Source organism: Macaca nemestrina, chromosome 1 (assembly GCF_043159975.1).
Source record: "Macaca nemestrina isolate mMacNem1 chromosome 1, mMacNem.hap1, whole genome shotgun sequence".
Taxonomy (NCBI): Eukaryota; Metazoa; Chordata; class Mammalia; order Primates; family Cercopithecidae; genus Macaca; species Macaca nemestrina.
The window spans coordinates 171,876,437-171,899,431 of NC_092125.1; the positions used below are offsets into that span (position 1 = coordinate 171,876,437).

At 40.4% G+C, this 22,995-nt stretch overlaps 1 protein-coding gene across 6 annotated transcripts in view; it reads right to left on the reverse strand.

The window, feature by feature from the left end:
* LOC105495168 (PATJ crumbs cell polarity complex component) overlaps nucleotides 1-22,995 on the reverse strand; it is a 428,227-nt gene that overhangs the window by 373,631 nt on the left and 31,601 nt on the right. For 5 of the 6 annotated variants that reach the window (XM_011764430.2, XM_011764432.2, XM_011764428.2 and 2 more), the window contains 3 exons: nucleotides 20,583-20,711; nucleotides 7,402-7,620; nucleotides 3,970-4,069 (listed from right to left, as the gene is read on the reverse strand). In XM_011764430.2, the coding sequence (XP_011762732.2) occupies nucleotides 3,970-4,069; nucleotides 7,402-7,620; nucleotides 20,583-20,711 (448 nt within the window). The remainder of the gene's footprint in view (nucleotides 1-3,969; nucleotides 4,070-7,401; nucleotides 7,621-20,582; nucleotides 20,712-22,995) is intronic. The other variant, XM_011764431.2, reaches the window with a different exon arrangement.

A 22,995-nucleotide genomic window follows, 5' to 3' on the forward strand; every position in this document is an offset into this window, starting at 1 on the left:
TGCCTATATTTAGATCACTGCTCATGTTAGCTTCACAGACACAGAAATAAGAAAACTATATATTATCTTTGTTTGTTTTTTTTTTTTGAGACGGAGTTTTGCTCTTGTCGCCCAGGCTGGAGTGCAATGGCACGATCTCAGCTCACTGCAACCTCCACCTCCAGAGTTCAAGTGATTCTCCTGCCTCCTAAGCAGCTGGAATTACAGGCGCCCACCACCACACCCAGATAATTTTCATATTTTTAGTAGAGATGGGGTTTCACCATGTTAGTCAGGCTGGTCTCGAATTCCTGACCTCAAGTGATCGTCCACCTAGGCCTCCCAAAGTGCTGGGATTACAGGTATGAGCTACCACACCTGGCCCAGAAAAGCACATATGGTCTTAACAACTACAAAAGAAAATTAGTGGCCGGGCGCGGTGGCTCAAGCCTGTAATCCCAGCACTTTGGGAGGCCGAGACAGGCGGATCATGAGGTCAGGAGATCGAGACCATCCTGGCTAACACAGTGAAACCCCGTCTCTACTAAAAAACACAAAAATCTAGCCGGGCGAGGTGGCGAGCACCTGTAGTCCCAGCTACTCGGGAGGCTGAGGCAGGAGAATGGCGTGAACCCAGGAGGCGGAGCCTGCAGTGAGCTGAGATCCCGCCGCTGCACTCTAGCCTGGGCAAGACAGCCAAACTCTGCCTCAAAAAAAAAAAAAAAAAAAAAAAAAAAAAAAATTAGTATGAGCTCAGCAACATGAAATAATCTTTACATATTATAAAATAAAACATTGAAACAGACAAATGGCTATAAAAATTTTTTTAATTTAAAATTTAAAACTTTAATTGTAAAGCATGCCTTCCCATGGGCAGCGACAGGAAGGGAAACTGGAAAATAAAACACAATAGATCTGCATGATTTTACATTTTTATTTCCAACTAAACTCAAAACATTGTTTGTAGGCCAGGTGTAGTTGTTCAGTTGTAATCCCAGCACTTTGGGAGGCTGAGGAGGGAGGATCACCTGAGCCCTGGACTTTGAGGCAAGCCTGGGTGACATAGTAGGATGTCATCCCTACAAAAAATTTTAAAATTAGCTAAGTGTGATATTATATGCCTGTGATTCCAGCTACTCTGGAGGCTGACGCATGAGAATCACCTGAGCCCAGGAGCTTAAGGCTTGTCTCTTAAAAAAAAAAAAAACAAAAATTCCGGGCACGGTGGCTCACACCTGTAATCCCAGCACATTGGGAGGCTGAGGCAGACAGATCACTTGAGGTCAGGAGTTCAAGACCAGCCTGGCCAACATGGCGAAACCCCGTTTCTACTAAAGTACAAAAATTAGCTGGGCGTGATGGTGCACGTCTAATCCCAGCTACTTGGGAGGCTGAGGCAGGAGAATTGCTTGAACCTGGAAGGTGGAGGATGCAGTGAGCTGAGATCGTGCCACTGTACTCCAGCCTGGGCAACAGAGCGAGATTCTGTCTCAAAACAAAACAAAACAAAACAAAAAACTATAGAAGAAAAAATAAACATCAATTGCTTCCCATTGCCAACAAAATAATATACAAATTTCATAGAATCACATTCAAGGCCTTCCATAATCTGCCCAAATTTATTTTTTGCCTTCAATTTCCACTACAACTTTCCAAGAAAATAAGTCTGGACACACCAGGCTCTTATTACTATTTTTTTTGAAACAGGGCCTGGCTCTGTTGCCCAGGTTGCAGGTTGGTGTGTAGTGACACAATCATGGCTCACTGCAGCTTCTGCCTCCCCAGCTCAAGCAATCCTCCCACCTCAGCCTCCTGAGTAGCTGGGGCTACAATTTTTTTTTATTTTTTGTAGAGACAGGGTTTCACCATGTTGCCCAAGCTGGTCTTGAACTTCTGGGCTCAAATGAGCCGCCAGCCTCAGCCTCCCAAAGTGCTGGGATTACAGGCATGAACCACCAAGCCTGGTCCACAGCACACACTTGACATTTCCCCAAAACAGCTGGCATTTTCATGATTTTACCTTTTCTCTAGCTTCTTTCTTCTAGTAAACTTTGACCTATCAAAACCCTTCTTCTTTTCCATTCATAGCTCAAATGCTGCCTTCTTTGTGAATTCTCCATTTCCCTCTGACAAATTGAATATGTCATCTGCCATACCATGATAGTTTGCTTGTACAGTGGGCCCCACATATCTGCGGATTTCACATCTGCAGAATGTGAACTGGGTGTGGTGGTGCACACCTGTAGTCCCAGCTACTGGGGAGTCTGAGGCACAAGAGTCACTTGAACCTGGGAGGCAGAGGTTGCAGTGAGCCGAGATCATACCACTGTACTACAGCTCTGGGTGACAGAGCAAGACTCCATCTCAGAAAAGGAAAAAAAAAAAAAAGATAATAATAATTTTTAAAAAAGAACTAAGTGTTTCTTACACATTTGTCTCCCTGAACAGACTTTTCTTATTCATTTTTCTACCCTCTCCAGAACTGCTCAAAAGTCCAACGAATAGAATACAGCAAAAATGATTTTCAAAGACTACTTGTTAAAAAGCATGTTGAGTAGTGTTTGGATTTACCTGCTCCCTACCACCCCTAACTACCCAGTCCAAAAAACTTTTGAGGGTAAAGAAATAAAATGGGCCAGGCATGGTGGCTCATGCTTGTAATTCCAGCACTTTGGGAGGCCAAGGCAGGTGGATCATCTGAGGTCATGAGTTTGAGACCACCCTGGCCAACACAGTGAAACCCTGTCTCTGCTAAAAATACAAAAATTATCTGGGCGTGGTGGTGCATGCCTGTAGTCCCAGCTACCCGAAGCCTGGGGTAGGAGAATCTCTTGAAACTGGGAAGTGGAGGTTGCAGTGAGCCAAGACTGTGCCACTGCACTCCAGCCTGGGCGACAGAGCGAGACTCCGTCTCAAAAAAAAAAAGAAGTAAAACAGTAAAAAGATATTTCCTTTTTTCAGTAATGTAAACATGAAATTTTCTCAATGTTCTACCAGTCATTCACTTTCACTTAGGAACAAAATCATAAGTTTAGGAACTAATGATTCCTCTAACCACACTTAACATACTAAAAACTACTCGAAGTGGTTTTTTGCAACATTATTATACAATCCACACTGAGCTCTTTTGAATGTCATTAAATTCTGAACCTAAATAAAGGTGGCACCTAGAATCTAAAGGTTTGAAAAAAGATATTTCATTAGGCTAAAATAGCACAAGGTGGTCTGACATGAATTTCATTCGGGACTTTGAATACATTAGCACTCTTAATCCTTCCACCTGCTGTAAATATGCAAAATAACAATTTTTTTAAGGAAATGAACTCTGCAATCTTGCTATTTAAAAAAACCAGAACATTTTATAACTCTGAATTTTCATGTTAGCAAGTATTTATGGAAAAGTTTATTTTTTCTTATCCTAATAATTATCTTAAAATAAAGGAATAAATCTTATAGTGAAAGTTACCAAAGCTTTGCAGATAGGAGTTGAGAGAGTTTTATTCAGAGATACTTGAACTGTGTATTTATTCTCATAGTTTATTCCTTTTACATGAAAGGAAAATAGTTCTAATGAAAATGCTTGTTTTAACTTTTTTTTTAGTGATAAAACATAACAGTCATACTTTGGGAACATTTACAATATGAAATATATACAGTAATCAATTTACTTATCACAAATCTAATCTAGCATAATATATTAACAATATTCATAATATAGCTATTTCACAAACAAAAGAAGGTACATTCAAATATTACACACTGAGCTGGCCAATTATACTCTTTTGTTAATGGATATCACGCCAGCTATAAAACTACTGAGATAAAAATGTGACTCTGTAATCACTGAGAAGTGACTGGTTGCTAGCATAGATTCATGGTTTTATTGTTCAAGATTTAAATTAAAATCTGCAAGTATTTAATTTTACTATCTAGAAACCTTAACATCCTTTATGATTATTTCCAAATATAAAATAGAAATGATTCATTTACCTGTATGAGATGTTCCAACATAGCCAACAATTCTAATTCCAAGACTCTGCCCATCTTTTTTCACGAGCTCAACATTATAAGTTTCAAAAAGAGAACTGTCCTAAAGGAAAAACCAAATTTAATTATATATGCTTAGTGGCATACCTGTGTGTACATAGTCAATCTGTGCAAGGTTTGTCAAGTATTTTCTTAGCGCCTATGGTAGGCAGAATTTTAAGACAGTCCCATGACCTTCAATCCCTTGTGCTACTCCCATATTGATGCCATATTACATGGCAAAATGGAGATTATCCAGGTGGGCCTAATCTCATCACTGGAGTCCTTTAAAGGCAGAGTTTTCTCCTGCTGGTAGTAGAAAGGGAAATGAAAAAGATCTGAATCATTAAGGACTCAACTTGTGGTTTGAAGATGGAGGGAGTTACGTGACAAGTAATGTAGGGGACCTTAAGGAGCCAAAGAGGTCTCTGGCTGGCAGCCAACAAATAAAAAGGGACCTCAGTCCTACAGTTGCAAGGAACAAGATTCTGCCAACAATCCGAATGAGACTGGACGTGGACTATCCCCAGGGCATCCAGAAAAGAGCCCAGCCAGGCCCACACCTTGATTTTGGCCTTCGTAAGAAGCTAAGCGGAGGCCAGGTACAGTGGCTCACACCTATAATCCCAGCATTTTGGCAGGCCAAGGCAGGCAGATCACCTGAGGTCAGGAGTTTGAGACCAGCCTGGCCAGCATGGTAAAACCCCGTCTCTACTAAAAATACAAAAATTAGCCAGGCGTGGTGGCACATGCCTGTAACCCCCACTGCTCCGGAGGCTGATACAGGAGAATTGCTTGAACCCAAGAGGCAGAGGCTGCAGTGAGCCGAGATCGCGCCACTGCACTCCAGGCTGGGCAACAGAGCAAGACCCTGTCTCAAAAAAAAAAAAAAAAGAAAAAGAAAAAAAGAAGCAACAGCAGCTAAGCAGAGAGCCAAGCCAAGCCCACCCTGAATTCTGACCTACAGAACTGTGAACTAACAAAGGACATTGTTTTAAACCAGTAAATTTGTTATACAACAATAGAAAGCTAATATAACCACTTAGAAAAAAGTTAGGCTATATTTGTATCTGAAAGAACTACAAACATAAAGAAAAATTTAGAAACAAAACGTAAAACTAATTATTGTTCAGTAATATAAAAATATCGACCTAAAACTTATTTTATTTTCTTCTTTGTTGTTGGTTTTTTTGTTTTTTGTTTTCCAAAGACAAAATCTTGCTCTGTCACCCAAGCAGGAGTGCAATGCAGCAATCACAGCTTATTGCAACCTCAAACTCCTGGCCTCAAGCAATCCTCCCCCTTCAGCCTTCCAGGTAGCTGGGACTACAGGTGTGAGCTACTGCATCTGGCCCTAAAACTTATTTTCAATACTCGTCTTTTAAACTATTCTGTAAATGAGTAAGGTGTCTAAATACATAATACTTTGCTTTTAATTCAAAACATTAACATGAGAAAGTAAATAATTGATTCGATCAAGTTTCCACTTATCACATATCCACATTTGTCTCTCACTACAAAGTAGAAGACTCCGGGGAACTAGAGTAATGGAGGAAAAAGAAAATGTAACCACAATTTGGAGAAACTTTTTTTTTTTTTTTGAGACAGTCTTCCTCTGTCACCCAGGCTAGAGTGCAGTGGCAGGATCTCGGCTCACTGCAACCTCCAGCTCCTGGGTTCAAGTGATTCTCCTGCCTCAGCCTCCTAAGTAGCTGGGATTACAAACAAGCGTGTGCCACCACTCCTGGCTAATCTTTGTATTTTTAGTAGAGTCGGGTTTCACCATGTTGGCCAGGCTGGTCTCGAACTCCTGGTCTCATGTGATCCACCCGCCTTAGCCTCCCAAAGTGCTGGGATTACAGGCATGAGCCACTGAGCCCAGCTGGAGAAACTTTTTAAAGCCTCTGATATTTCAAATAGAAAACTTCCACTCATACAGTTCCAAGTAGAGAAAGGCAACAACTTCCCAGAATACACAGAATGACATCTCAGGTGATGATAATCAGTGGACTTCCACCCTTTTCCACCATAATCATTTATCTTTCCTTTTGTTTTTGTTTCTTTCTTTCTTTTTTTTTTTTTTTAACAGAGTCTTGCCCTGTTGCCCAGGCTGGAGTGCAGTGACACAATCTCAGCTCACCACAACCTCTGCCTCCTCAGTTGAAGTGACTCAGCCGGAGAATCCGGGACTACAGCTGTGCACCACATCTGGCTAATTTTTGTATTTTTAGTAGAGATTGGGTTTTGCCATGTTGGCCAGGCTGGTCTTGAACCCCTGACCCCAGGTGATCCACTCACCTTGGCCTCCCAAAGTGCTGGACTAGAGGCACGAGCCACCGCGTCCGGCCCATTTCTCTTTTCTTTCCTCTTCCTCCTGGACCCTCCCTTTAACACCTATTTCTGGCCAGTCATGGTGGCTCATGCCTGTAATCTCAGCACTTTGGGAGGCCAAGGTGGGCAGATCACCTGAGGTCGGAAGTTTGAGACCAGCCTGACCAACATGGGGAAACTCCATCTCTACTAAAGATACAAAATTAGCCAGGCGTGGTGGTGCATGCCTGTAATCCCAGCTACTCAGGAGGCTGAGGCAGGAGAATCGCTTGAACCTGGGAGGTGGAGGTTGCGGTGAGCCAAGATCGCGCTACTGCACTCCAACCTGGGCAACAAGAGCGAAACTCCGTCTCAAAAACAAAACAAAACAAGCAAACAAACAAAAACCCATTTCTTTGCTTTTACTTTATTATGTCTTCACTAAAAGCCCATGTTGAGATAGTGGGAAGGAGCTTGGAATGGACCAGAAACATGTGAATTCAAATTCCAGTTTTGCAACTTACTCCCTATAAGGTCTTTAACATGATGTTTGACTTTATTTTCCTCATCTATTAAATGTACAATAAGGCCTATCTGGCAGAATTACTGTGAAGATTTCAGATGACCTGAACAATTCCAGGTGTTCGATAATTAAAAATAACTATTATTATTATATAACTAAAATAATTAGTATAATAAATATTATTATTGATATCCATTCCCTTTAGTCAGCCTGTGGCTACCAGTGATAATTCTCACACATCAGCCAGTGTTAACAGTTTTCCCTCCACCACCTGGATGTCTCCTCACCAGCTCAGTGAAATAGACAAGGCAAGTATTATTATTCTTCAATTTATAAATAAGTCACTGATGCTCAGGGAGGCTGAATGACTTAACCCTGAGAAACAGCGAAATAGAAAAACCAACATGTCTAATGTCTCCAAATGAGTTTTTTTATTTTCCTGTTTCACTGGTGAGCGCGCAACTCACACCAATGTGGTGTCTCAAGTTGAAAGAATTTCTTATCTTACAGTGTGTCACACCCAGGCTTTGGTTTAAGATGAAAGAATGATATGTATAACTCACAGAACCAGGGCCTTTGCTGGCTACAGTAGGCAGGGCAACAGGTAAGGCTGCAGGGGCAGGAGGGGTGACTGAAATGTCACCAGCTGGATCTCTAGCAACAAGCATCCTGACTGAATTCCCACAGTTCCTTAGAACTTGTGCAACTTGCTCGCTGGTCATTCCCTGCACATTTGTGCCACCAATCTTCAAGATGTGGTCCCCTGTCTGGAGTCTTCCATCCTTCAATCCAAGAAAAAGACAAAATTATTTCGAGAAATCAATGCTCTAACTTCACTAGTTAATAACAGTTCATCAGATTTTTGGCTCTGGCAAAATGGCTGACAAAGAAGCCACCTAAAATGCTGAATAAAATGGAGTACTGTTAATAACTGGCTGAAATGGTGAGAGTAAAGGAATTTCACGTAGAACACAAAGGAAAGGCTCAAAATGAGAAAAGTAACCAGTATTCTAAAAAAGGCCTTTGCTTGAGGGTATAAGCTCATGCCTAATGGCCTAGAGTTGGGTGTTAATGGCCATGTGTGCAAGGAAAAGGACAGAAAAGCCAGGGCCTCAAGAAGGAAAGGTCAGAACAGAAGCCTCCAGCATAAAGCTGGGAACTTGAAAACCAACATCCTCAGTGACATGTTTGAGGAATAGAAAGATGCCAGTGCGGCGACAAGAAAATGAGGGAAAAAAAGAGCAATCTAAGAGATGGGAGAGTTAACGGAGTCAGACAGTATAGGGCATCTTCTTTGCATGATTGGGAAGAGAAGGCATTGAGTAGGATTTTGAAACAGAAGAGTGACATTACCTGACTGACTTTAACAACAGAATTCAAGCTTCTGTGCTTAAAATAAACTACAGAAGAGGAAACAAGAGAAGCAAAAATACGAGTTGGGAGGCCTTAGCAATAATCCACAATAGCTTGGGTGTGGTTCACAGCTGGGGTGTTCAGAAGTGAGATTCTAGATAGATAGATAGATAGATAGATAGATAGATAGATAGATAGATAGATTTTTGTTTTGTTTTGGTTTTGAATCAGAATCTCATGCTCTGTCACCCAGGCTAGAGGGCAATGGCGCTATCTCGGCTCACTGCAACCTCTGCCTCCGGGGTTCAAGGAATTCTCCTGCCTCAGCCTCCTGAATAGCTGGGATTACAGGTGCGCACCACCACACTTGGCTAATTTTTGTATTTTTAGTAGAGACAGGGTTTCACCATGTCATGCTGGTCTCAAACTCCTGACCTCATGATCCACCCACCTCAGCCTCTCAAAGTGCTTGGATTACAGGCGTGAGCCACCATGCCCGGCCAAGATAGATAGATAGATAGATAGATAGATAGATAGATAGATAGATAGATAGATTTTTTTTTTTCTTTTGAGACGGAGTCTCGCTCTGTCACCCAGGCTGGAGTGCAGTGGCCGGATCTCAACTCACTGCAAGCTCCGCCTCCCGGGTTCACGCCATTCTCCTGCCTCAGCCTCCCAAGTAGCTGGGACTACAGGCGCCCGCCACCTCGCCCGGTTAGTTTTTTTGTATTTTTTTAGCAGAGACGGGGTTTCACCATGTTAGCCAGGATGTATGCCCGGCCAAGATATATTTTTAATAAACTGTCAACAGGATCTGCAGATAGCTTCTATATGGGCTATGAGGCAGGAAAAGGGGTCAAAACTCCCAAGTTTTTAGCCTGAGCAACTGGAAAGATAGAGTTGCCATGAACTGAGATGAAGACTACAGAGGTACAGATGGGTGAGGTGGAAATCAGGAGTTCAGTTTCAGAGCTGTTGTCTTAGATACCTATTAGACATTCAAGTGGAGGTAACAGGTATACAGCCAGATACACAAATCTGAAGTTCAGTAGAGAAATCCAGACTACACATTTAAATTTGGGAGTTGGGGAGAAAACCTTGCGGGTCATCAGCACATAGAAGGTATTTAAAGTCATGATTCTGCCAGCAGAGTGGCTCACACCTGTAATCCCAGCACTTTGGGAGGCCAAGGTAGGTGGATCACTTGAGGCCAAGAGTTCGAGACCAGCCTGGCCAACATGGAGAAACCACGTCTCTACTAAAAATACAAAAATTACTAAAAATACAAAAATTAGCCAGGTGTGATGGCACACACCTGTAATCTCAACTACTCGGGAGGCTGAGGCATGCGAAGCGCTTGAACCTGGGAGGCGGAGGTTGCAGTGAGCCAAGATCACGTCACTGCACTCCAGCTTAGGCGACCCAGAGCTAGACTCTTATCTCATAAAAAATAAAAATAAAATAAATAAATAAATAAATAAATAAAGTCAAGATTCCAGATGAGCTGAAAGAAAAGATACATAATGTTATATTTCTTAAGCTAGGTGGTATGTATTATACACTGGTAACTATTGTTTTGTTTTGTTGAGATGGAGTCCCACTCTGTTGCCCAAGTTGGTCTTGCAAATAATTATTGTTTAATTATCATTTAAAATGTGCACAGATATTATATACATTCTTTTACATGTATATTTCATACACAGAAGGTAAATAATTTATCAAAATGAGTATCTGTTCAAAATGTTCATCATTTCCCTTCTTTGATAAATTTTTGAAACAGCTAATTTTTACAAAATTTTTCCTAAATTTGTTTAGTCAGAAATTTTGAATTCACCCTACTTATCTTTATTACAGCGCATTAAAGATACCACAATGTTAACACAGCTGGTTTTATTTAAACTTATACATGCAGAGCACCTTACAGGTTCAAAATCACTTTCATGTACCATCTCACTTAGAGAAGGACAACTATCAAATGAGAAAAACTGAGATACAAAAAGTTTGACTGACTTGACCAAGGTCACAAAGCTGATAAAAGGGTTGAACCAAAGTTGAATCCAAGTTGCTCACTAAGACTACTCTCATCCAGTTATTTGCCTTATACTTCAATATCTCCAGAGTAACATTACTGTAGCAAGTCAATCTCCTACACGCAAAGGCTGCTAGTAGATAGTAAATGTACTGCTTTCCTATTCTCCAAGAAACTGCCTATAACTCTCAAAAAGTTTGAATGAAATGAAGATCAAAAATAGATATTCTGCAATGTGGAGAGAAAGCTTGAGAACAGAGCAATGACTATTGGGTTAATCCGGTTCTAAGCTTCAAAATCCTAGTTCCAGGTGGCACCACCTGCAAGCTAAAGATGAGATTCTGAAGGAAGAAGTTTTTTAAAAAATCCTTTAGACTGAAAAGTCTATTCTCCATCCTTCCTTTTCGCCAATTTTACAGGAACCTAAATGAAGGAATGCTTTAGATTGAAATAATGCGTACAAAGTTCTGTGCTTTCAGAAGCCACTGGAAGGGACTGGAAGTGGAGAGAAGTGGTGCAGCAGAAATGCAATTTAATTCAGAAACATCTGGAAAGACTTAGAAAATGGAAACAGATGCAAGGAGGACATTGATATGAAAAAAGGAATGAAGAATTGCTGGATTTCTACTTTAATGGTGATAATTTGATATTCTGTTTTCATCCATGCAATAGACTTGAAACAAAATAAGCAACTACTTAAGAGAAAGTCAGTGGTCCTGATGAAAAATAAGGGTAAAGTTGCCTCTGTAAATCAAACTATTCTTCAATAGAATTATGCCTTGATCAAAAAATTTTATAAAAATATGTCTAATAAGTGTTTTCATACTTGGCTTGGCCAAAGAAGGACATTTTATCATAAAGTATATTTTTTTTTTTTTTTTTTTTTTTTTTTTTTTTTTTTTTTTTCTTTTTTTTTTTGAGACGGAGTCTCGCTCTGTCGCCCAGGCTAGAGTGCAGTGGCCGGATCTCAGCTCACTGCAAGCTCCGCCTCCCAGGTTCGGGCCATTCTCCTGTCTCAGCCTCCTGAGTAGCTGGGACCACAGGCGCCCGCCACCTCGCCCGGCTAGTTTTTTGTATTTTTTAGTAGAGACGGGGTTTCACCGTGTTAGCCAGGATGGTCTCGATCTCCTGACCTAGTGATCCGCCCATCTCGGCCTCCCAAAGTGCTGGGATTACAGGCTTGAGCCACCGCGCCCGGCCATAAAGTATATTTTTAGTCACTTCCTAGGCATTAGTTTTCTTCTATTTTACCTCAACTCTTAATTTAAAATGATGTCGATAATTTGCATCTGTCACTGAAAGTCAAACATTTTCTTCCTGCAGAAAAGCAGGTGTTCTAAAGAATTCATAAGTACAAAAATAGTCATTAGTCAGATTGATAGAAAGACACCAAAATGACAGCTATCTTGTCTAAGTCCAGCAGCCCCAGTCTGCATTTTATTGATATTTTCTGATCAACATTCTCCTTCCATAACCTGTCTTCTGTGTGAGGAAACTGAAAGGCATAAAGTCCCTTTTGTTCTTTAACAGAAATCGTCAATCAATGAAAACCAATAAATAGCTAAGCCAAGATTCAAGTACACAGCATGCTAATCAAATATTCACATATAAAAGTTTTATTAATCCATAGATTCCTTCAAAAGAGAAAAAAATTATGCATACTGGCAAAGATAGTGCGAAAGGCAGAAAAATTAAAATAGCTGATGCAACAGGGGTATCACACACTTACAGTGAATGTACACCAGTAATCCCAGCACTTTGGGAGGCCGAGGGGGGCACATCACCTGAGGTCAGGAGTTTTTGTTTTTGTTTTGTTTTTGTTTTTGTTTGAGGTGGAGTCTCACTCTGTCGCCAGACCAGCCTGGCCAACATAGTGAAACCCCATATCTACTAAAAACACAAAAATTAGCTGGGGGTGGTGGTGAGCACCTGTGATCCCAGCTACATGGGAGGCTGAGGCACAAGACTTGAACCTGGGAAGTGGAGGATGCAGTGAGCCAAAATCATACCACTGCACTCCAGTCTGAGCAACAGAGAAAGACACTGTCTCAAAAAAAAAAAGGAGCAACTTTAGGCTAAAAAAAAAAACAAACCACATTACTTTGCATTTTAACTTCTCTGATATGCTGTTGTGTATGATCATTTTTAAAAAATTTTAAAACCTATAGTAATTCAGACCTGAGCTACAAAAGAAGAAATCAAATTTGTTTCTTCAAAAACTAAAAAATGGGTCCAGGTACCCATGGCTCACACCTGTAATCCCAACACTTTGGGAGGACTGCTTAAAGTCAGGAGTTGGAAGCTGCAGTGAGCTAGGATCGTACCACTGCACTCTAGCCTAAGTGACAGAGCAAGACTCTGTCTCTATTTAGGAAAAAAAAAAAAAAAAAAAAAAAAGGCACCAAATACTTCCACAACTCAGAAAATGAAATAATAACTATGTTCGATTCCAGGCCAGTTTTATTATTGGTCTTCAATCAAAAGGCAACATGTCATTGATAGAAAAGGGTAACTTTATAAAACAAAATAAACACTTTTTCCCTAAAGGAATTAAAGAAACTATCCTATCCTACTCAAATTCCCAGAGCACTCATTAACTGATTTTTAAAGATAAAGAAAATATCTGTCTATAGAATCACTCAAAGCAAAATTGCTTGGGACTAACCAATCATTTAGTGACCTCAAGCTGGGCCTTCCTTACTCTACACTGAAAAGTCTCTCAAAGTCCACATCCACCCTCAAACCCTTGCTTGGTTCCATTCCTTCGTAGTATTAGGTTACTGGGTAGTCAATAGATTCATATTTTAACTGCTTCATACCAAAATGTCAATAATGTATGACAACCTTTAAATAGGCTGTGTTCTGAAGACAAGGAGGTATCCCAGTACACCTGACTGCCCTAGAACTTCCTCAGATCACATGAAATAGGTTTCTGCACTTCGAGGGTTTTACACTGCCCATTATCAATGTCACACGAAACAAAACAAAAAGTACCTCCCAAAAAGATGTTTAACTCTTGCCACAACTGACAGAATGTTCTTAAGGTGAGTGTTTCAAGCACTGTGAATTTTGGAGAGGCTCTGAAGCTTACAGAGAGATAGGCCTTTTAGCTACCCTTTTAATATCATATAATTTCCCTATCCATGGAGTTGGCCCGATTATATTAACTGATTGGACATTGTAACTAGATCTCAATAATGTTTCTTAAAAGATTCCTATAAATCAATCAATTTTTTTACATAAATAAATGCTATTTTCTACTTCATTTCTTTTACATCATTAGTGGCAGGACACAACAGAAAGACAAGTAAGGGCTTTGGAGTCAGATGCACCCAAGTTCAAATCCTAGCTCTACTTTGGTCAAGTTGTACGGCCAAAGGTCAGTTGTTTATCTTACCTAAGTCTCAGATCCTTCTTAAGCAAAATGAGAATACATTTCTCTCTCATTGGGTTATAAGCATTTTGGGAACTAAGAGGCATTGTGCTAAGCATGTTACATTGATTAACATTGAATTTTCACACAGACTTTTATTTAAGGCAAGCAAAATTATCTCCTGCCAAAAAATAAAAAGCATTAACTTTCCTTGGAAAGGCCTTCTTACAAGGTTAGCCCTTGGCTAACACCTGGCAGCTTAGATTCTGTGAGGGGTCTCACCATTCCCTGGTAAAAATGGCTCAAGGTGCCTAAAGTGTGAACACCTGCATTCTTCTGCAAGTCTAGGTCTTCAGTATACACTACACAGTGTGTGCCTCTGTGACCAGCATCCAGTAATAACCCTATGTTTTGGCAGAGTCTCTGATGGGCTTCCATGGCAGATATTTCAGATGTATGGTCATAATTCACCACTGGAAGCTTTAAGTGTGTCCTATATGACTCCACAGGGAGAGGACTCGTGGAAGCTTGTGCCTGGTTTCCTCCAGGCTCCACCTTATGCAAGCTTTTCCATGTTGATTTTGCTTTGTATTCTTCACTGTAATAAATATAGCTGTGGGTACAACTGTATGCTGAGATCTGTGAATCCTCCCAGCAAGTCATCAAATCTGGTGTCTTGGGGACCATTTTAGAAACATGGAATTAAGCCAAGAAGTCATTTGCCCAGGGTGAGAGGTGGATCCAGAATTCAAGCCTTCATGTGTCTGATTCTAAAGCTCACACACTATAATCCTATGCTCTTTCCTTTCAGAGGCTAATTTGGATGTAGGTGTGTTGAGAACAATTTCTCCAAAGGTAGATAATAGGGAGGGTGTACACCATGTCTTGTGCCATAGCCTCAGGCCTGAGGGTGCTGCAGCTTAAGTCATTTCATGAGTTACAGCAAGCAAAACATTGACTGGTAATAAGCAACAAATGAGGCCAGGCTGAGGAAGGAGATAAATTGGTTATAGCAAGAAAGCTGAAGAGATTTTATCTGCCATCAGCTGACATGAGAGGAAAGGAGAAGTGAATACTGCTCTGTCCCCTATGCCTAGGCCTTACCATATGCCCTAGAAGAGACAATAGCTCTGTTGTTCCTAGAGCTGGCTACTCCCTGTTGATAGATGTGAACAATTGTGCACAGGTGTATATCAGGAAAAGGAAAACACTAGGATTAACTTTGGATAAATTCTAACGACAAAGCTCAGACTTCAGAATCAAACAGATATGGGCTCCAACCTGACTCTGTGGCTCACCTCGCTGCTGTAACCTTGGGCAATTTCTTAATGGTTTCCATATCTACAATTTGGGAATAAAACTTCTAAGAGTGTTTTGAAGGTTACATGAGAATAATGTATATTAAGCAGATAATAATGTCTGGCATAAGTACTTGCTTCTCTTTGAGCTCTTATGACCCTATGACAAGCATACCCTCTACCTCCTCTTTGATGATCTGAAATAGTGACGATCCCTTCCAGTAAAGGGCAAAAATCAGACTTGGGCTTTTTCCAACAATGCCTCAATGGGATTAATCTGGGAAACTCTGCACATCTTACTCTTGTGAAAATTCATAAAGCACGTTAGTATTTTAAAAGCTTAGAAAATTCTTACAGTAAAGAAACCTATCGGATTTTGTTTAAATTTACTTGACCCTTTGTTTTGCACAATAACCACTCCACTTTGCATTTCGGGGGGAAAAAAAGCCACTCCAACAAAAAAACCTATTAAAATTTCTAAGGCAGAGGCAGGAGGAGGGAGGGAATACAAAGAAAGGCATCCCAAATTTTTCTGCAATATTTTATTCTTTCCAGGTTATAAAAAATTTTTTAAAGAATCCTTAAAGAATATTGTGTTGTGCCACAGATGTGTGTCTTGTTTGTTTGTTTTGAGACAGTCTTCCTCTGTCACCCAGGCTGGAGTGCAGTGGCGTGATCTTGGCTCACTGCAACCTCTGCCTCCAAGGTTCAAGCAATTCTCGTGCCTCAGCCTCCTGAGTAGCTGGGATTACAGGCATGCACCTCCACACTGGGCTAATTTTTTGTATTTTTAGTAGAGACAGTGTTTCAACACGTTGGCCAGGCTGGTCCCAAACTCCTGACCTCAAGTGATCCACCCGGCTCAGTCTCCCAAAGTGTTGGGATTACAGGCATGAGCTACCGCACCCAGCCACAGATGTGTTTTAAACGTCTATAAAATGAACATTCTCAAACATTCTGGTCTCATCCAAACTTGCTACAGTTTGGATGTTTGTCCCCTCAAACCTCATGTTGAAATCGCATCCCCATTGTTAGAGGTGAGGCCCAATGGGAGGTGTTTGGGTCGTGGGAGTGAATGCCTCATGGATGGCTTGGTGCAGTGAGTTCTTGCTCTGAGTTCTCTGCAGTGAGTTTACTTAGTGCAGTGAATTCTCACTCTGATTGTTAAAAAGAGAGTTGCCCCGCCTCCTCCGCCTCTCCGCCCCAGCTTCCTCGCTGCCCGTGTGATCTCTGCACACACCGGCTCTCCATCTTCCACCATGGAAGCAGCCTGAGGCTTTCCCCAGATGCCCAATTTTCCAGCCAGCAGAACTATAAGCTAAATAAACCTCTTTTATTTTAAATTACCTATCCTCAGATATTTCCTTATAGCAACACTAAATGGATAAAGACAGAACTCCTTTACACTCTTAAAAATTATTAAGGATGGAGCGATAGGAATTACAAAGCAGTACAGGAATTGGCTGGGAGTAATGAATACGCTCATTACCTTGATTGTGGTAATGGATAACAGTTAAATTATATGTGTCATCTTGGCTGGGCTGTGGTGCTGACTGTTTTGGTCAATCACTAATCTAGACGTTGCTGCAAAGGTACTTTGTAAATGTGATTAGCATATACAAACAATTGACTTTAAGTAAAGGAAGATTACCCTCAATGATGTAGGTGAGCCTCATCCAATCAGTTGAAGAATTCACAAACAAAAACTGAGATTTCCTAGAGAAGAAATTCTGCCTCAAGAATGTAACAGAGCTTCCTGAGACATTCTGCTGGCCTGCCCTATAGATCTCAAACACAAGACTACAACATCAACTCTTGTCTGGGTTTCCAGCCTCCTTGCCTTCCCTACAAATTTTGGACTTGCCAGCTCCCACCATGGCATGAGCCAATTTTTAAAAATAATCTCTTTTTTAAAATAATCACACACATATCCTATTGGTTCTGTTTCTCTGGAGAAATCTGGTAAAGATGAATTCACAAACATATACACATGCAAAAATTGGTACTGAGGAATTTTTTAATATATAATATTTAATGTTAATTTTTATCAATATTTATTATATTGTATATATATTTTTAAAAGAGCTATATTTTCCAAAACAAAAAATATTGGCCAGGCGTGGTGGCTCACACCAGTAATCTTAGCACTTTGGGAGGCTGAGGCGGGTGGATCACGAGGTCAGGAGCTCGAGACCAGCCCGGCCAACATAGTGAAACCCCATCTCTACTAAAAATGCAAAAATTAGCCAGGCATGGTGGCACATGCCTGTAGTTTCAGCTACTTGGGAGCCTGAGGTAGGAGAATCACTTGAACCTGGGAGGCAGAGGTTCTGGTGAGCCAAGATTGCACCACTGCACTCTAGCCTGGGCAACAGAGCAAGACTCCATCTCAAAAATATATATATATATTAAATATATATATATTTATTATATATTAAATTATATAGTATATATTATATATTAAATTAAAAATATTAAACAGTCCCACTCTTACCTATATATATATATGTAAGTGTGTCCTATATGACTCCACAGGGAGAGGACTCATGGAAGCTTGTGCTTGATTTCCTCCAGTCTCCACCTTATGTAACTTTTTCCATGTTGATTTTGCTTTGTATTCTTCACTGTAATAAATATAGCTATGGGTATAACTGTATGCTGAGTTCTGTGAATCCTCCTAGCAAGTCATCAAATCTTACATACATACATACATATATATATATATATATGTGTATATATATATATGAGTGGGACTGTTTAATATTTTTACAAATCTCTTTAATATCTGGCTTAAAAGAAAACAGCTAGACTCATTTGCTTCTGCATTCAATGTGTTATAATATACTGTTTTGGATGAAGTATATGAAGAATATCTGGCCTCAATCAGATATATAGTTGGAAAGGGGAGGGGTATTATAATAGTCCTTTCAGCCTATTCTTTGATAACACACCAAAACTTGGCAAGTGGTGGTTTCTTATACAGTTACAATGTAGAATCTGGAACCATATCAACAAACTTTCAGACACTATTGAAATCGACTGATCTATCTTGATTTTCGAGAGGATCATTTAGCTACATATTATTTTGTCATATCACATACTGGTCTTCACAAAATATTGAGGCTGAATATGGTGGCTCACACCTACAATCCCAGCACTTTGGAAGGCCTAAGCGGGAGGATCACTTCAGGCCAGGAGTTCAAGACCAGCCCGGGAAACAAAGCGAGACTGTCTCTACAAAAAATAAAAATAAGGCCAGGCAGGTGCAATGGCTCACACCTGTAATTCCAGCACTTTGGGAGGACAAGGCAGGAAGATTGCTTGAGGTCAGGAATTTGAAATCAGCCTGGGCAACATAGTGAAACCCCATCTCTACAAAAAAACACAAAAATTAGCCAGGCATGGTGGCCTGTGTCTATAGTCCCAGCTACTCCAGAAGCTGAGGTGGGGGATCACTTGAGCCCCAGAGGGAGGCTGCAGTCAGCCGAGATCGCACCACTGCAGTCCAGCCTGGGTGACAGAGTGAGATCCTGTCTCAAAAAAATAAAAATAAAAATAAATTAGCCTAGCTTGGTGGTACACGCCTGTAACACCAGCTACTCGGGAGACTGAGGTAGAAGGACTGCTTGAGCCTGGGAGGTCGAGGCTGTAGTGAGAGGATTATGCCACTGCACTCTAGCCTAGGCAACAGAGCAAGACTCTACTCAAAAAAAAAAAAGAAGAAAAGAAAGTATCGATTCACAGTTATGCAGACCTTCCAAGTACTGACATATTTCATCATATAATAAATATCAAGACAATCATCTTGATATCAATCAACAATCTAATCAGAAATGCCTTTCTTTACTTTTCCTTTCTTTTTTTATTTTTTTTCTTCAGACAGGGTCATACTCTGTCGCCCAGGCCAGATGGAGTTCAGTGCCACAATCTCGGCTCAAAGCAGCCTCCACCTCCTCAGCCTCCCAAGTAGCACCATGCCCAGCTAACTTTTGTGTCTTTTGTACAGACAGGGTTTTGCCACATTGCCAAGGCTGGTATTGAACTCCTGGGCTCAAGAGATCCTCCCACCTTGGCCTCCCAAAGTGCTGGGATTACAGGCATGAGCCACCACGCCCAGCCTTAGAAAGCTTTTAAATATTAGGGAAATGTCAAGCTCATGGTAAAATACAAATTTTCCAACATTCTAATTTTTGCTTAAGCTCAAATTCTATTGTTGCTAACAAACAGTGTCAGTTGTTTTCCTTGAAATAACAAGTTCACATCATCCATTCTCAAGAAAACATCTTCCAAATACCCAAGTCTGGATAAACATAATTTTTCTGCAGTTATTTTTATATTTTTATAAAAATAAAAATGCTGTTCCACATAAAAAAGTAGTAGATTCACCCTGCAAATGACTTGCCTTAAGACAACCATCATACTTCAGTACATAGCAAGAATGCTACATGATACTTCCCATTTTGACAATATTCAAAAGACATGCACTAAATGGTCAAAATTTACTAAAATTAATCATTTTACTGCATCATAAAAAAACTTCAATTGAAACGGCATTTTTTTCTTTTTTGTTGCAAGCACATGGCAGAAAAGAATGCAATGATTACTATAATAGTTTGTGGCCACTGCCTTGTTTTGCACCAAGGCACCAGCAGTTTTAGCCTGCAGCTGCTTTTGTATCATCAGTACAAATGTTAACAGGGTGAAAGGGATAATAACGTCGTGGTATTATTGTAAAAGTTGTTTGGATCTCATAGACCACCTGCAAGGCTCTCAGAGCCCTCCAGAGGCCCACAACCAAACTTTGACAACTGCTTTTCTAAATAAATACTCTTAGGTGCTGAAATGATGAGAGGAACATCAATGGCTCCACAAGCTGCATAAGGTGAAGCAATCGTGATCAGAAATGAAGAGCCAAGGAACTTGCCTTGAAGATGCATTTGCATGGCAAGCTCATTTTTACTTATGTATGTCTATTAGAAGGGATAAATTTATATGTAACTGGGCAATAATCAGTGAAATTTTACATATCATTCTGATTATGGGAATAACTAAAGTTATTTCTGATTTATCATGGCTATTCTATATAATATGGGCTTATTATTAAGTGGCTTCAGAGTCAAATTTCTAAACTAATTTCTAAAAACTAAAGTAGTAATTAACATTTCTTCAATATAAAATTAAGCAGAAACAGTTGCTAATTTTTTTAATAGCCTACTTTCAGTGTAAACACTGCTAAACAATGAAAGGTAGTCATTTAACTTATAAGGCCATAAATTTTAATTCAAGTGAAATTTACCATGTATGATATTGGGACAAATGTTTATAATCGCTGTATCTTCTGATTTTAACACTTAGGCCATTGAAAGACACACTAGAGGAGAATAATACAGATGTTCAAAATGCAATATTCATTAACAACGCTTTTCAATTAAAAAAAAAATTGTCCCCTGATGGAATCATGAAGCGTGTCAATTATAAGCAAAACAAACCCCAAAAATGTTGATTTAGGAACTGTTTAAAATAAGACAGCATGTATACTAATAATACTTACAGAATAAACCATTTTTAAGCTATACTTAAATTCTAGTTATTAAGTCATATATCCTGGTAACTCATGTTATAAAATTACATTTCAATTCATACAACTTAAATTTTATAAAACCAAAATGATAACAAGGAAGGTTGACTTACTCGATCTGCTAATCCTCCAGGAACTATAGTCCTCACAACCACGCCACTTGTTTTTCCTCCAACTATACCAAAACCTAGTCCGGAGCCATCATTAATGAGCTCAACCTCTTCAACATGGCCCCAGCAAACCTACAAATTAATGGCACATAAGAGTCACAGGATCAGTAATACTCACAGATTCTTAGTTTTCCAATACAATCATTACCAAAGTAACATTGCAACAAATTGAACATTCATACAATTAATCAAGGCAATGTTCTACAGGCTAAGACATACAGACAGAGATAATCATATGGTCCCTGACCGTAGGGATCTTATAATCCAGTAGAGAGAAAGTAAAACACAAATAATTAAAATACAAGGCAGAATATTGGATCATAAGGCACTAGCCCTAAGAGCACAGGAAACATTTCTCACTCCTCACTCTACACTGGATATCCAGCACAGTGCCCAGCACATAGTAGGTACCAGTAAATACGTGTCTGCTTGAAAGAGAATCACAAAATATTATAAAGACTTTTTACAGGGAAGGAAGAACATGAAGTCAAAACCAATGAAGAATTACAGAAAACTTCAAGGAAAAGGGGCATTTAAGTTGCACTACAAAGGAAGACATTCAAGCAAAAAGAAAATATAAGGGCAAAGCTAGGCCAGATAACACAATGGATGAAAGATATGGTCAAAAGGTTGGATTTAACTGGGTAATCAAGTGGAAGTAGTTAAAGGTTTTAGAAGAGAAATGACAGAACCAAAGAAGTGGTTTAAGAAAATTCATCTGGCAGCAATGAGAAGAATCTAAAATGGTGGTAGGACACAAAGTGGAGAGACTAATTTAGGAGACTCTTTGAGGGAGAGGAAAGGTAGGCCCCACTGAAGATATTAGCAATAGGACTATACAAATTAGACTAAAAGACATAAGCATTTCCCCTCTAACTAGCAGGTTTCTATGAGAAATGGGCATTACTTCACATAATCCAACTGCAGAACAATATCCTCCCTCTCAAGATCATTAGGGCATACTCATTACTTAGTCTTGTCTTTCCTCTCCTCTCCTCTCCTCTCCTCTCCTTTCTTTCTTTCTTCTTTCTTTCTCTCTTTCTCTCTCTCTTTCTCTCTTTCTTTCTTTCTGTTAGAGACAAGGTCTCACTCTGTTACCCAGGTTAGAGTGCAATGCATGATGAGAGCTCATGTCAGCCTCGAACTCCTGGGATCATCCATCCTCTAACCTCAGCCTCCCAAATAGCTGGGACTACAGGCATGTACCACCACGCCCAGCTAATTTTTTAATCTTTGGTCGAGGTGGGATGTCTTTGTTTTTTTGTTTTTTTGAGACAGAGCCTTACTCTGTCACCCAGGCAGGAGTGCAGTGGCATAATCTCAGCTCACTGCAACCTCCACCTGCCAGGTTCAAGCAATTCTCCTGCCTCAGCCTCCCGACTAGCTGGGATTACAAGCATGTGCCACCACACTCGGCTAATTTTTATATTTTTAGTAGAGACAGGGTTTCACCATGTGGACCAGGCTGGTCTCGAACTCCTGACCTCAGGTGATCCACCCACCTTGGCCTCCCAAAGTGCTGGGATTACAGGCATGAGTCACTGTGCCTGGCCATAGTGGTGGGGTTTGACTATGTTCCTCAGGCTGGTCTCAAACTCCTGGTCTCAAGCGACCCTCCTGCCTAGGCCTCCCAGAGTTCTGGGATTACAGGTGTGAACCATCATACCCATCCAGTTTTTCTATTATACTAAATTGCAAAGTTACTATGCAGTCTTAAATAAAAAGCATTATTGGAGGGCTGGGTGCAGTGACTAAAGCCTGTAATCCTAGCACTTTGGAAAGCCAAGGTGGGTGGATCACGAGGTCAGGAGTTTGAGACAAGCCTGGCCAACATGGTGAGACCCCATCTCTACTAAAAGTATGAAAAAGTTAGCTGGGTATGTTGGCATGTGCCTGTAATCCCCAGCTACTTAGGAAGCTGAGGCAGGAGAATCACTTGAACCGGGGAGGCAGAGGTTGCAGTGAGCCAAGATCACGCCACTGCACTCCAGCTTGGGTGACAAAGCAAGAATCCATCTCAAAAAAAAAAAAAGGCAATATTGAGATTAATAAATTGATGTCTAGAACATCTACTATCTGGGAAACAAGAAAGTTTGCTAAAATAATATGCCTGACTTAATGTTAGCTGATAGCAGCCAATATTCACAGAACAGGTACTCAGCACCAGGCATGGTGCTTAGTGCCTCACATGCCTTCTCATTCAGCCTCACAACATCTCTGAGAACTAGACCTCATACCTTCAAAGGAAGGTATGAGGTAAAGGAATCTGCCTGGTGTGACACCACTAGGATTTGGGAGAAATGGACTTGAATGCATCCAAGCCTAACTCCAAAGCCCTTGTTCTTTATACGTTAAA